Consider the following 16206-nt stretch of genomic DNA (forward strand, 5'->3'; position numbering starts at 1 on the left):
GGCCGCTAACCACGCGATTGTCCAACTCTGCAACTGATCGGGTTCATCTTGCACAACAACTAAATTTGATTTACACAGCTCTGAATTTTTATCCAAGCATTTTAGAGATGAGCCAGGTTTTAAAAAATTCACTGTCGACTTCTGCTGTCATCGCAGCATTTCATGTGATGTGGCCAAACATTATGTCAGTATGTATGGGCTAAGATATGCACCAAAAAAAGTATAACGTGACGTCATTAAATGAATATTACAGATTTTGCCATCTCTTTCATAGCCCTGGTGAGCTGCCAGCTGTCCCACGTTTCCTTCAGAGGGAGGATGCCTAGTTGGCCATTCAAGTCTGTTTAAGCACTTTCATCCTGTCAATCACAATGTAATTAATGCTGTCTCACAAAATGGGATGGTATTTTGCTTTTGCTTGATTTATATTGGCTCTGATCATACTCGCCTGGTAGGAATAAGCAATTTATTAGAAACTTCCAATGCATCAATTCATCCAAACCTCATGTATGTGTGGGACAATTTAACTTGCATCCCCAGCAGGGGGCAATGTGGACACAAGCGATTTAGGGCAGTGGTCTTTTTCTGGCCTGCCCAAACTTCAGAAGTTGGAAAGGTTTTTGACAGCCCCCACCCCAATATTTTTAATTTATTTATCATCTTATCATTACATGATAAGGGAACCAAAACTTAATATTAAGTTAGAGAGGTGCGCATGATAGCATAAGCAAACTCCTTGTCTGTTTATCTTCCCTACATTTAATCATATTGAATTCAACTTTGACGCGACTCCTTAATTTTTTCCTCTGGTCATCCATGCCTGCCATCTGGCAGTGGCTCCTATTGCACACCAGGGGGCCCGCCTCACCAGTTTTGAGAACATATGATTAGAGAAAGTTTGTAGCCTCCAGCAATATCATGAGTGCATTTCATTTGTAAAAAATTGTTTTACAAGATAATACAGATATTATAAAAGAAATAATATATTAACCATGTCAACAACTGTTGAATTAATACCTGTGAATTTGTGAGCATTAAACAGTTGTTAATATCTTCACATGTGGACCCGCTATTATTAATTAAATTCTGAACCTGCTGTACAGGGCCTGTCTGTTATGTCTCCTCATGATATTTATGGCTCTAAAACTAAAACTCTTGGAAAGAAAATTGCCCTTTAAATATATTTCACACGTGGATGAGTGAATCCGACCCAACAGACAGGTGGCTGGATTTGGAGTGGCAGTTTTTAAATTTAATTACCAGTGGACGCAAATCAGGTTTGAGAGGACGCAGACTTGGAATGCAGAGACACTGTTGTGCTTGCAACAACGGATGAGAGGCGCTGTCGTTGTTAAGCTAACAATATCAGCACTAAATGGAGTTGTAATGGAGTCTATTTAATATAAAAGTAGGGACAAAGTAAAGGGATGAGGTTTTCCCCAAATAAAACTCCATCTTCATCTTTAAAGATTGTGTGTTCTGTGAATCAGGAATTCAGTGATCATTTTATAGGAGCTTTGTTTCTTGCTTTCTAGTTAATAAAAATAAGTATGACAGAAGTAAGTCTGAACAAGTCTTTGTTTTTATCATTCTGACACTGTGTTTAAATGTGCTTGTTTCAGTTTGAGAGAATGTACAAGGAAGTCAGAATCTCTACACATTAAACTCGCGACCCCCCGTGAAGCTTTGGCAAACCACTGGATTAGAGAGTCAGTATATGGTGGAAAGAGGCTTCACCAGTGTTTAAAGTGTAACTATATGACTTCTGGGTTTTTGGTGCTACAGTCTCCCTTGCTCTGGTATGACCAGTATCTTATAATGTTATAATGGTTTTAATAATTTTTCTGACTGTGTGACTTATCTCTGCTTGTACTATTCTAACACAAATTTTATCATTATCCCATAATTACCTCTTGCGGCCAGACATGCAAAAAGGATGCCCACTTTAATATTTCACAGAGCTGTAAATGGGTTAAAGTTGTGAAAAGTAAAGTTCATAGAATAGATAATGGTGGAAACAATCAGAAATGTAGCCAAAGCAAGAACAAAGAAAAAGCATTTTAATGTTGGATGTCCGTCCGTGTGTCTATACAGAGCTACCTATCTGAAAGTCTGAAAATAGAGCGTATGTGTTTTACATGTATCTCACTCTGCAAAGTAGCCAATGACCACAGCCATCAGATAGACGTAGTAGTAAAATGACCTTTGATGGTTTACTGTAAGAATACTACACTATATTATAAGAGTATGTAAGAATATATGAGTAATCAGAAATACGCAAGCACAGTGCCTTCAAATCGGTATTTACCTCTCAAAATCAGATGATCATCTAAATTCTCATCATATATGTCTGCATAATCCAACCAATCACCTAACTCACATAATGCTTATTGTGTGAAATTGAAACCACACATACCATGCTAATAACGGCTGCACCATTAAATCAAGTGAAACGTTTCTAGCAGTCTTAGGCTATGAGCCAGTTTATACAGTTCTATCTGATCTCAGAAGTTGTATCCCACAAAAAGTCTTCACTAAAACCACCTTGTGAAACACTGACACTCCTCTTGCACCTCATCAGTTCTCAGCAGTAGTTTCTTTGACTGCCGCAGCGAGAGGATTTCTACTTGAGAAGGTTTCATATGTTTCTGTGGCTCTACAGCACAGCAGGAACCACACACACACACACACACACTTGACTACACTCTAGCCTTGAGTTGATGTGGCTCAGACCTTTCATCACTCTTTGGGAGAATGCTTTTATCAGTGGGCTTTTGAGCATGCTGCTACCTAATCAGCCTAACCATGAGCAATTATCTGAGATGGATTTTCAGTAAATTACAGCTGCCATTTTCCAATCATCCAAAGCCATCCAAATGGGATTTATTTTAATTCTACTTTTCTGTGGCAGGTTGGAAACCTGCTTGCCAGCACCACAATATAGCAGAAGTGGTAATTCTGGTTAACTGATCTCTTGGCAAGTGCTTCATTCAATACCTTACCCCACCTGTGCCAGGATTGTGCTGATATTTTTGGTTACAGATAAGCCAAGTCAGAAAAGTAGATATTTGCATACAGTGAAGGTTTTGCTCGGCTGCAGCTGTTGTCAAAAAAATAGAACCCATGGAAACACATCAAATGAGGAGCTAATGAATCACTGGTGTGAATTTCGGTGTGTTCATGTGTCTACATCAGAGGCTAGACCACAGTTTCTGCGAATGACTGGTTAAAAGAAATTGTGGTTATTAAGTAAAAATCTAAAAGAGAGAGCCTCATTTCACATCAGAATCAGAATCAGGTTCATTGCCAAGTAGGTTTTCACATACAAGGAATTTGCCTTGGTAAATTGGTTCATTACAATAAACATAGAGAAATATAAATATAGATAAAAATAGAGACAATATATATAAATATAAAAAGTGACACAATATGTACAATATAATCCTTATTTAATGGTTATTGCACATTCTTTCAACACTATGGTTAAGAATTAATTTTCAAACCTCTTTTTAAAATCAAAATAAATACATTTAAAATATTGTTTCCATCAGTCTTTTTATGTCTATTTTGTAAAACACAATATATTTCATCTTGTTGTTTGAAATGTGCTCTATAATACGTGTCTATATATCTTATTTGTTTGCTTCAGGTTTTACGATTTGGAGGATGTCATGTTTGCACCATCACTGGAGGAGGGAGTTACTCAGAAAACGAGATCCACTATTGGATATATCCAGCTGTCAGTCAACGCTTTTAAGCCAATCACAGATCGAACAAATTCCCGACTAACCAATCAGAAGCGGCCCCAGAGAGCCGCTGTACCCGGATCACATTGAACACACAGCATCCTCCGCTGGCTGTAAGAACACATCCTTTGGTAAGACGCTCTCCTCATTTGGCAAGTGCTAAATAATACAACCCATAACAGATGAAACACGCTCTTCGGTTTTGTGTTTTACCTTAAAAGTCGTTTATTAAACGCATTTTTTTTTTATCTCATACCACAGGCTAGCAGCTGTTAGCGTGTTAGCTCGCTAGCGTGTAGCGGTAGCCTTTTGGCGCTTAAGTGCAAGTGTTTGTCTGATCCTGTTCTAGGTGAGCTGTCTGCATGAAACTGCAGCTGCAGCCTGACAGTGTGATTATGCGATATAAATTAGAGACACGTTAATTACTATCCACTAGAAAGAGGTATAATGTTACAATAGGATTATATTATCATTTATTGGGATTCTACCTGCCTGTGAGGTGAACGGTGAAGCCATTGATGATGAACAGTAACATGTGAATTATTGTCTTCTCTCTTAACATTACAGGGTTAACACAAGGGGTTAGTTGTGTATGTGGTGGCTTTTAACAGTTTAAGTTGTTTAGCAGGTGAATATGGATGCAAAGTTACTAAAAGTCAATGTGGCTCAGTGAAAAACTTACTGCTACTATTAAAAACTTTGCCATCTCTGTGTAAGAGAGTTTTAAAGGCAATTGAGTGTCAAAGTGTCTGGTAATGTCCATGGGAACTTTATTATTATATTATATATATTTCTTATTTCTCTGCAGATACACAACATTACAAATGGGGCGCAGAAAGTCAAAGAGGAAGCCCCCTCCCAAGAAAAAGATGACGGGTAACCTGGACGTCCAGTTCACTTGCCCCTTCTGTAATCATGAGAAATCCTGCGATGTCAAAATGTAAGTAACTCAGAATGCTTTAGAAATGCAGAGAAATGCATCATGAACAACATAAAATGAATAATATATAATAAATAAAAATACTAACTTTTCCAGGGAGCGAACCCGCAACACAGGGATTATTTCGTGCAGTGTTTGCTTGGAGGAGTTCCAGACTCCTATAACCTGTATCCTTTTAACCAACTAAAGACTGCAGCATCATGTCTGGTCACGTGTAATGACTTCCATCAGCCAAGGAGTTGTGTTTTTGGTCCTGTTTGACCAAAGTCTGTTTAGGTTTAAATCCACTAATTTATAGTAAATTTTTAAATATTGCAAGATGGTGCATTTTTGATCATTTTCACAATTTTCTTATGAACTACTGCCCCGACTTGAAGGGGAAAAAATCATTTAAGTGCATGCAATGATTGAAGTATGCAGATAAAAGATTGACACAACATTTTTGATTATTAAAAAAGAAGAAAAAAAAAGTGGATTATTTAGCATTGGTGGAGGTAATGTATTGTGTGTGTGTGTGTGTGTGTGTGTGCGTCTGTCTTGTCTGCATTTGGAATTTCCCTTAACCTTCTCTCGACAGATCTGTCCGAACCAGTGGATGTTTACAGTGATTGGATCGATGCCTGTGAAGCAGCCAATCAATAGTCATGTTTTCCTGTGACTCACCTTTTCTCTAACCTCACTCACTTACATTTCGCCCCTTTGATCGGTCCCCTGAATTAGGTCCTGTTCAGCTAGCACAATGTAGCAAAACATTAACAAACGTTAGAAGCGTTATAGGTTTTTACCGTACGTATGTGACACGCTTAGTCTGACTTTACTACAGTGTGGCTTGCTGAGCATGACACGCTCCTCTGGCTGGACCAGAGGGTCAGTATGTTGTTTGCCTACATCACAGTTCTCAGTGTATACTTTATCAGTATAATCAGTATAATCAGTGATTAGTTTATGATTAATGGTTTGGTTTTAAGATCAGATCATGATGTTTTCCCTTTATTTGGACAAATTTATCTTATAAATTGTTTAAAATATCTGATTTCCACTGTGTCAAACATTCCATGTGCTCCTTTGGTATTTTTTGTGATTTATGGATGAAGAAAATATGATAATCCTCTTTTGTTTTTTATTAGGTTGTTGCAGAGTTGTATTTAGTAGATTATAATGACACAAACATGTTACTTTTGTGGAAGGAGTAATAGTTTTTTTGGTTTTCAACCCCATCTTTAATGCACTGAAACATTTTATTGGTTGACAATTTATTTTGAACTGCCAAATCTTTTCAAATCTTGTGTTTTTAGGCCAGTATATATTTGTACTGTTAGATTTGTATTTTTCTTTTTTTAAAAACACAATCATGTAATTTCTATTACACAACTTCTGTGTATTTCACACCTACTGTGTATTTTTAGGTAATGACTGTACTGAGAAAATTAAATCCGAAACCACATTTTTCAAGTGTTTTTTATTGCACAAATGTCATGTTAAGTGAAATGCATATAGAAAAAGAAATCAAGAGGTTAGCAAAGATTGAACAATGTTGAAACAAAGCCAACACATTAAGGTGAAATGTTCCTATACTCATTGTTGCCATTCTGGATAACACAGGGAAGAAATTATAATAAATGAAAGTGCTGTTAAAAATAAAAAAAACATTCCAATATTTGACTGAATAAAACATTTAGATGATTCATGGATTTAAAAAATGAATTAAACGTACATGTGCTTTTCCCCCACTAGATGGCACACTGCTGCATGGTCTAAATCATGGCTGCTGAATAACAATGAAAAGTTCAAGGGCTCCAATCTATTGAGCCATTCAGCACATGAACACAAACCTTAGGCTCATTCAACAGATAATTCTGACCATAAAACCAGTACATCTACATATTTTACAAAGAAATGCAGATTTTTTGATGTGTAACATTAGATCACAGGTCTGTCTATAACTTTGAAAATGAACATTTCTGCCTTCTTATGTGCTGAAAGTGAATCGTGTAACAGCTAGTGACACCTCTGACCTTACAATAACATTACATTCAAGACATTCGGTGGGTTAACAGCATGACACGGATATTTCAAAACGAGAATCTCATCTCTACATTTAGCATTATTCAGTTAGCAATTACCAGCAAGTGCCAGAGTCTACTTTGATATTGCCATTTACTGACAGCGGTGGATGAAGTACTCAGATACTTAGCTTGAGTGAAATTAGCAAAACAAAGGTAAAAAAACTCTTAAATCCTGCATTTGAACTGTTAAGTAAAAGTACATAAGCATTATTAGCTAAATGTACTTTATGGTATGAAAACTAAAATACTGAATGCAGACAAAGGCCCCTGTGAGGGTTATATTATTAATACTTGCAACATATTTTAGAAACTTGTTTGTATGTAAAATCCTTATTTTATAAAGTAACTATAACTGTAGTTGAGTGAAAAGTACATTATTCAGATCTGAATTGCAGTGCAGTTGAAGTATTAAGTGACACCAAATGGGAACACTCAAGTAAAGTACCATACGTTTCTATTTTACAGTATCTGAATAAATGTACTTACATCCTACCACTGTTTACTGCACACAAGGTGAAGACAGGTAAAGTGCGAATAGAGTAACAGCACTGAAGCCAAAGGTCAATGAGGCTTAAGGCAAAATGTTTGCACAAGGAGGGAAGAAAAAACAACAGGACAAAAACTACCGGTGACTAAGTTTACCCCAACTTCAAACTAGATATCACAATGTATCACCTATATTTGCTCTTTATAAAAAGCATTGTCTGATAGACCTCTCTACTTTTTCTAAATACTGTCTCAAAAAAACATTCTAAAATCAGCCCCGTAAAATGGCGTGAAGGGTAATTTGGCAGGCTCGTGAACATGACATATTTGTCAGCGCAGGTGCTCACAAAACAAAGCAATGTCTGCACAAAACTACAAGTCCTCCTGCATCGTCCGCCCCCGGTCAGCCTCTAAACCTGGAACTTCTGTGTCAATCCCGAGGAGTTGAATCCCAGAGCCGGCGGAGCTCCAATGTGGATGTGGACTCCGTTCCAACTGGGTCAAAGTTCAATAGCACCAACACGGTCACTTGTTTCCTTTCACAGGACTTTCAAATTCTGTTGTTGTGTTGACAGTTTTCAAACTGGACTGGAAGGGTAGGGAGGTGAGGCGAGGGGTATAAACAGATACAAATCTCTACAATGCAAGTATAAAAAGCTGTAAAAAAAAAAAAATCTATAAATAGCAATAGTCATTAAGTGTGTTCTGGGTCTTTTTAGCGGTAATAAGATTCATCAAAGAGATGAGACACAGAAGTTGGCCACTGCTAGAAATTTTTGACATAAGGTCAGTGTAAACGCCATTTTATTTTATTTTACTCATGGAAACACAAACAATAAATTCCTAAGAGTAAAAGTATGTTTAGAAAAAGCCGGGGAACGAAGACGACAATGATGTCGATCAGTGTTAAATAACAGTCTGGAAGGTTTGCTCGTCACAAAGACAGTCGCGGTTGGTTGTCTGGAGTTAAGCAAAGAGGAGGGAGGGGGTGAGGCTGTCCGTGGTTTAGTCAGAGTACTGGTTGTAGCCATCAAACTCCACCTCGCTCCCGTTGTTATAGTAGGCCTCGGTGGGGTTGCTGCAGTACTTGTTGTCGTAGACCTGGCGGGGCAGACCGTAGGTGGTCATGCCCTGCTGAGAGGCCACTTTGTTTGTGCCCATCTGCAGAGAGATGGTGGTGGTGTCACAGTTCTCCAGCTCCAGCTTCTTGTCAAAGATGTGCCTCCTAGTTCCTGGGGCGGTCATGCCAGCCTGGGGGACAGAAAGGAAGACGAGGGGTTTTGGAAAAAAAATTCAACAAGAAATATAAATATATTAAATATCAAAGCTACTTCAACAGACAGTGACTACTCATATAAATATATATAATGATAAAAGAATCAAAGAATAAAGCTGTGAAAGTTTCTGTTTTCTGAAAAGAGCAAACGTCATTGCAATGATGTTCCTTCATTATGATGGAACTATAATTTATTTTTTGTCAATCCCACATACTAGAGCCAGCCTGTTGTGACTGATATAACGCTAAAGCCCTGTCAGATGAGCTCCAGTACTCCATCTGCACCACCAGTCATTTCCAAATATCTTTATTTCAACTGATTTGAAACACTATTAATCTTATAAACGTGGATATTGTTACATTATTGTTTTCGTGCAATTGAACCGTCAATGTCTAGATTAAGTTTGCATTCATACTATGACCACTGTGAGTGGCAGAGGTTTTACATTTCAACCATTAGTCTGTTACATTTAGCAAAACATCTAAACTTTTTATCAGTTAGTCTTTGCTATCCATTTTAACCATTCAATTTATTCAATAGTGTTGCTGAGGCAGTCGAAAAAAGGATTTAGTGCGAGAGGCTTAAGCTGGTCTCAGACTACAGGAGTTTTAAAATCCTAACCGATTTTTAAATTGGGCTGCAGAATGCGCATGAGGAGAAACGTTACAGATTTTCTTCTCTGTAATCTCAAACATGCACACAGTACAAGAGTTAAAAATAATGGTGCATCACATTCCCGGATATTATTAAGATTATGGTACCAGAGGGAGCACTGCACCACCTTGCTGTTATGCTTTTCAGTGAGAACTGAAGGTGAGATTTTAACAGCAGCCTTCGAGCTAACGTTAGCCTCAAGGGCTAAAAAGTTTACAGCTGTTTGGCAACACCTCTCATTCACTTCCGCACTGACGTAATCATCCAGAGTTTAACTCCTGAATGTCTCATAAAAAAGATGTTTGAGAGGGAGGTTGAAGACTGCATCTGTAAACCCCTCACTTTACTAGATAATCTGGGCCGAACCTCAGTACCAAGCAAAGTCCCAGACCAGTTTTCTCCTCCGGCTGTCAGGATCAATGAATCTGACGTAAATCAGCCCAAAACTCAAATAATAGTCTGAGCCCGGCTTTAGTGGAGTAAGATGTGGAAATCACTGTGTTAGGCCACAAAATGTGTATTACTCTGCAGTTTAAAATAGTAACAAATTCACTGTATACTACTGTTTAAAAAACTTTAGCTAAAAAGGAAATAGGGCAAAAGATTTCCTCTTCAGTAGGAGCCTGTGGGCTTGGGGCCCAAAGACAAACCAATTGTGGACAACAAGAAGTGTAGAATAACACCGGCCCTACCCTAAAATATGTGGTGCATCTTTAAGTCTGAGATTCTGTATGGATCAAAGTGTAAACTGAATAAATAAAAGCAGCATAATTTAGAGTAAAATGACTCACCTGGCTGGCTCCCTTGTTGGTGCCCATCTGTAGGCTGATAGTAGACTGGTCCAGTGGGTTTTCCATGGCCATTTTAGAATCATACAGATGGCGTCGTGTGCCGTAGGAGGTCATGCCCTTTTGGCTGGCAAGCTTGTTGGTGCCCATCTAGAGACACAGCAAAATGGAGTTAAGTAACTGAAAACACGTTAGTCTGGGGACAAGGTTGTCTCAATGTCATCCTTCTTTTGCAGGTGGGAAAAGACTCAATCAAGAGGTTTCTGGTAAGGTTTAGTCAGCAGGAGTCCAGCAGGGAGCACAATGAAAACCCACTGGGAACTGAACAACATGTATCTACAACCCCATATGCAAGCATGATCATAAAGTACTAAATTACAGGTTTAGCCTTTCTGCTGCTCTGACCTGCAGGCCTATGATGTTGCGTCCCTCCCTGAGCTTCTCTGGAGCGAAGCGGCGCTGCTGTTTCTCAGCATACTTCACTCCCATGTCGTACTTGGAGTGGAAACCTTTGGACTTGGCCTGAGAGAGAGAGAGAGAAGTGGCAGAGACAGAAGGGAAAATAGAGGTAATAGAGTGTATTTTTCATACCCATATTGTTTTTATTATGCTTCTGCTGTTGCCATATCATTGTCCAAGTCCATGCAACACAAAGCACTCACATAGATAGGCTGGTGGCTGCAACATGTGTATAATTATCATAATATACTCATATATGTACATCATCGAGAACTCTTGAAGCTAAAAATGATCACTCCAGCTTTTGCTGATTTTGTTGGTTGTGTGTCTTTGTGTAGCTGCTCTCACCATTCCAGCCAGAGCGATGAGTGTGCTCTGGACCTGAGTGTGGTTGACATTCTCAAACAGATCGTTGGCTTCGAAAAGGTCATGTGGCTTCAGGCCGTACTCTGTGATTGCACGGACGAAATTCCCTATGTTTTCCAGCTAAGGAAAAAAAAAAAAGCAGTCAGAAAGAAAATGGAACTAGTTGAGAAGAGAATCTGTTTGGTATCTTACATACAGCCTAGTAGCTGCCTTGTGTTTCACGTTGAATGCAGCCTTTTTTATCTATTAAAGATATAGTTAGTAAGGAAATATGTTTATTTGTTTTCTTGCAGAGATTTAGATGAGAAGATTGATACTACTTTCTCTTAAATATGAATCTACCACTATCGGCTGGTTAGCTTAGCTACACACAAAGCCTAGAAACAGGTGGAAACAGCTAGCCCGAGACATAACGTGTTAATGAGTGAGATCTGATGACAGTGTTATCAATCTCTTCATCTTAACACTTGACACGATAAAGAAAATCTGAAATCCTAATGATAAATTAAAAAAAAAACTAAATGCAATGATGACTAATAAATACTGACAGTATCTCACAGCTTTCTTCCCGTCTGTGCAATATCCTTATAATATTTGATTCCGTCTGAAAGTCTGTGTGCATCCATTTAAGTGTTACAGTGGAACTTTGTAGAAAGAGCTTCCATCAAGCCTTAAAAGCACTGTTTGCTGTTTCAGTCCTGTGAGAGGCTAATAAAAGCCATACTGAGATGGGCTTCATTTGATATGGCAGCTACTTTATGGAATGTAAATAAGCTCTGTGTTGTTAATGCCTATACGGTAGACTAACCAAGTTCCACATGCTCTGGAAAACGACCCTGACTTTGTAGATTAGCAGGACAAATGAGGCTTATTTTCTTTCCAAAGGAACTGGTCTATTACCTGGTGCCAGTTTTGACTGGAGGTGTTGATCTTTCTCACAGAACCTGGCTGGAGAACATTAATGAGTCTACAAAGAAAGAGACAAAAAAATTAAAAAATTCCAAACAATCAGCAATAATATAACATTAATGAGTTTGATTAAAGTTCTGACGTTTCTGTGCCACAAGCATCCTCTCAGTGTCCATCCACTCACTCGCATAACACGACTCCATCCTTCAAGCTCTCCATGAAGTGGTCCCCGATCCTTTTGCCGGTCACATCCTGGATCCACAGCTTCAGCTCCTCTTCCTTCTGGGGGTCGTACTTCCCTGCAAGCTGAGGGGGTGGAACAGAGGTCAGAGGTCATGTATAAGATTGGTCTTTTGATTTTTATTCAGTTTTTGTTACAAAACCACAGCTGGTGTCAGCCCATCAAACTCAGCCCACTCTCTAGTGGATTTAGTCCTTCTAGTGAATTTCATTAGAAGCACGAAAAAAAAGAAATAAGACCCATATGTGGCACAAAGAAGTAGAAAACAGATGAGTAACAATTATGCACAGTTTGCCATTTGTAACTCTTAAAAGCATTATTCAAATATTGTCCAGTGGATTATAAATTCCATCATTCAGATTTAGCATTTTCAGTATTCAACGGTGATGCTTTGTTTTACCTGTGCGTAATTTCTGAAAAGTTTTCCTGGCGAGAACTATGGAATTTGGAACTGATTATGCGAAAAAAAAAAATTCCTAAAAAGATTATTTTCATAATTGGACATTTTATTTTCCATGTTTGTTTTTCATGTTTGCATGTTCAGTTGACCTACAGTGCACTGACAAAAGACTCTCCTGGCTACATTAGCAGTTAATTGAAAGTAAAAAAATGTTTTCCCGATAAAACCGATGTGGTTATTTCCAGTAAAACTTCGTAGGAAATTATTTGTGAATTACACAACCATGAAATGTTGTGCTACCCTTTCCATTATGATTGGGGGAAAAGAAAGTGAAACTCTATGAGGGATGGCACAATGGCAGAGGAACAAAGACAATGTCAATTAAAACACTATAAACAATACTCCAATCTTTAAAAAGGTACATGCACACACGTTTCTACTACTACAGCTACAGCAGTGTTTCTTTCATGCCTCAGGATTTCAGTTACTAAAATAACTCTGGTTTCACTCATACTTTTCCCATAACTGTACTGTCTTTGAAAGTCTTACTGTATAATAAGAAAATACTTTGAGATGAAGGGTATAAAAAAAAATAGGACAAAAAATGAAAATGACCTGTAGACATTCCTGCATGGAGAAACACATTGGCCTCTCTCTCTCTCTCTCTCTCTCTCTCTCTCCTCTCCATGTATTTCCTTATTGGCACAAAGACATTGCCCCTAATACTTTGAATTCTGGCGTGGGGTTTAAGGCTGCTCCCCCCTGCACACACACACCCCCCCATCCCCTTTTCCTGAATGTTCTGCAGATAAGTCTTCACAGTCTGGGATCAGCAGCCAACACAAACAAGTATTTCAAAGCAGCAGGGATAGTGTAGCTTCCAGTCCATCACACCAAACTTGGGAGAAACAGCTTTCCCAGATACTCCTCCTTCTCCCTCTGACTGTCTCGCTCTCCTTCTGTGATTGGCCTAGATCATATTTCTCTCTAACTCTCTTTCCCTCGCTCCCTCTGGGTTTTCCAGAATCTGCCCTTTTACAGAGAGTTGACTATTCAGGCAAACCACGTCTGATAAAGACACGCCAAAATCGACAGGTCCCGATTCCAGTTGAGGCAGTTTAGCTCAGATTTCGATTTAGTTGTGTTGTTCTTCTCATTGTAGAGCTCAGTAATGCAGTCAGAATGGATTGTTTTCTGAGCTGTTACAGCTATTAATGATTAATTCATAAACATGAATAACATAAAGACAGTCTATCTATCTATCTATCTATCTATCTATCTATCTATCTATCTATCTATCTGTCACCCACTGGTCACACCTGTTATTTGTTCTTTTAGAAGTTATATAGTATAGCCTTGACAACCAGTACAATCATTTTAAAATAAACACAAGTAAAAGTACTCATTCTGAAGAGAAACAGCCCCTGTGACTTCAATATATTATTAAATATCACATTATCATACTGATGCATCACTATGTAAGCAGCATTATCTGTTATAGCGAGTCAAGTGGTGGTAGTTTCAACTTGGGGGGTTAGGGGCCCAACCCTATGTAAAGTAGTTAAAACTACCACCACTTGACAAGATAAATCTGAGGGGTCGTGAGATATTTAATTGGACAGGGACGAAAGCAACAGTGTTTAATCACCACCTTGTTTAATTAGGAAAACCTGTTTAAAAATAGCCAATCTTCTCAGATGGTCGCGTTTGTTTATGTACACCATATCAGTATACAAATGAGACTGTTTCATAACCAGTTCAAAACTCATATACATGTAAAACACAACAAGAGACCCCAACTAGACACTACTTGAGTTTTATTATAAAGTACTCAATTACATACAACTACCTCCAAATTGTACAGTGCTGTGTATTTGTGTAATAGCCTACCCTGAGCTCACACTGAATGACTGTGAATCATGTTTACTCATTCTTTAAATCAGTTAGTCCCTTATTCAAAATGTTGTTTGACTGTATTTTAATTAGGAACTGTTATTGTACAGCTGCTTGTTAGAAAACAAAATGTTATGTTTGGGGATGTTTGGTTTGATTGTTAAAAAAAGAATCTTTATTTCTTTATGTCAGGTAAAAAATATTGTTTTTGGTAGCAGAACTCACCACTAGACTGAAAACCTTTTAATGCTACCTTAAAGCAAGACTATGTAACTTTGAAAATGTAGCCACAAGTGGCACTTACAGGATAATGATACGTGCTAAAACACAGTGTAACAGTAGCAAAAGTCATAAAGTCAGTGAACTCAGTAACGTAATGTCAGTAACACAGGAATATCTAAAGATTGCCAACATTAGCTAACATAAGCCACCATAAGCTACTGGTCATACCAGACCAAGTAAGGCTGAATCTCTGAGTTCAGTGAAGCAAGCAAGCCACTGTTTTATTGTCCTTTTTTTTTATTTGAAAGATAAATTTAGTGTTATTTAGATTAAGTAATGGCCCATACCCTATGTAGAATCTCACAGCCAATGTGGGGTCCAACAACAGAGAACAGACCATGAGTGTAAATATATCCAGCTGTCCAACTGTTTGTAACTGATAAGTGGAAATCCGTCCACACATGTACAGAAATAGTTCCACTGTAATCTTTATTTTCCCCTAGGTGTCTTCTTGCGGTGTGTAACATTCATTGTGTGAGCTGCTGGCGTTGCTTTGTCTGCGCCATCTATCTCCTGTCCACCTGTGTTCTGTTAGGATAGTGTTTTGTCATTCTTGACTCCGGTGTAAACTGTTTAGAGTAAGGACACTTTCTCAAGTTCCAAGTCAGAGCCCGGTCACTCCTTAAAAGGCCATTAGATTATGCTGATGTACCTGTCAAGTCTTTCTGCTGCATCTCTGCTGCTCTCTGATGTCATGCTGCTGGAACTTACCATCCCTGCATGACCCATGAAGCCCTGCGACTCAAATAAACATTTTATTTCCCCCCCCTGGCCAACGTTGTTTCTACTCTACAGGAAATTGACTGTACTCCTTTACCTGCCCTTTGTGTACATAATCGATTTGGAAATGGTACAGAGATGGCAGGCAAAATAACAGCCAGACTAGTGCCAACACCTCAAACCTTCAATTGAGACTAAGACCCTGCTGAATAGCAGTAATGAAAGGAATGTGGGTTTCACAGAGTGCAGTGCACCTCTGTGTGAGATTAAAGCTCTGATGAGAGATGGCACTATTCAGGGAAGAGGCGACATCCCTCCAGGACAATAACGATGATGATGATGATCTGGTAGTTGGAACAGTCACAGGCTGACCTTTCTCATCCTGAACAGACTGTTAGCAGCTCTGACTCATCCACTGTACAGAGTCACTACTGTCATGAGAGAGACAGCAAATATTCCTTTTACAATCACAGTATAAACACTTGCTGTCTGATTGGTGACAGCTTTAATGCTTGGAAATATGATTGCGCATGTTCATGCTTTTGTGGGTACAACAACATACTGTGGTGGAATAGTTACAGTCTATTTTGAGTACATTTACTCAAGTACTTAACTCAGAATGGGAGGTATTTATACTTAAACTACATTTATGGTAATTCTACTTTACTACATTTCAGGGGGAAATATTGTGCTCCACTTTAATACTTTGCAGATTAATATTTTACATATAATCAGAAATCTGATGCATTTTTACAGATTCAACTATTAGTAGTATTTATGCTGTTTATATGTTAATACATAAAAATAATAATCCTGTATCATCATGTCATAATACAACACTGAAATATTCACACTGCTAATAATACTTTACTTTTACAACAACATGTGGAATGCAGGCCCTTCTAATAGAGTCATTTTACATTGTAGTACTTAGTAAGTAATACCTGACACCCATGTCACACTTCTCACTAATAACTCA

At 38.4% G+C, this 16206-nt stretch overlaps 2 protein-coding genes across 2 annotated transcripts in view; one reads left to right on the forward strand and one right to left on the reverse strand.

Moving 5' to 3' along the window:
• The first annotated feature begins 3794 nt into the window (after positions 1 to 3794).
• Positions 3795 to 6130, forward strand: elof1 (ELF1 homolog, elongation factor 1). The gene is made up of 4 exons (XM_035655360.1): positions 3795 to 3877; positions 4555 to 4686; positions 4783 to 4853; positions 5264 to 6130. The coding sequence occupies exons 2-4, from the start codon at positions 4571 to 4573 to the stop codon at positions 5326 to 5328; spliced, it is 252 nt and encodes an 83-aa protein (XP_035511253.1). The 5' UTR covers positions 3795 to 3877; positions 4555 to 4570; the 3' UTR covers positions 5329 to 6130.
• cnn1b (calponin 1, basic, smooth muscle, b) overlaps positions 6131 to 16206 on the reverse strand; it is an 11046-nt gene continuing 970 nt past the window's right edge. Inside the window, exons 2-7 of the mRNA XM_035655359.1 lie at positions 11876 to 11997; positions 11683 to 11749; positions 10765 to 10902; positions 10363 to 10479; positions 9961 to 10107; positions 6131 to 8489 (exon numbers count right to left, since the gene is read on the reverse strand). Coding sequence (XP_035511252.1) covers positions 8244 to 8489; positions 9961 to 10107; positions 10363 to 10479; positions 10765 to 10902; positions 11683 to 11749; positions 11876 to 11997 — 837 coding nt within the window. The 3' untranslated portion in view covers positions 6131 to 8243. The remainder of the gene's footprint in view (positions 8490 to 9960; positions 10108 to 10362; positions 10480 to 10764; positions 10903 to 11682; positions 11750 to 11875; positions 11998 to 16206) is intronic.

Source organism: Morone saxatilis, unplaced genomic scaffold (genome assembly GCF_004916995.1).
Source record: "Morone saxatilis isolate NCDOM2014 unplaced genomic scaffold, NCSU_SB_2.0 Contig14, whole genome shotgun sequence".
NCBI lineage: Eukaryota > Metazoa > Chordata > Actinopteri > Moronidae > Morone > Morone saxatilis.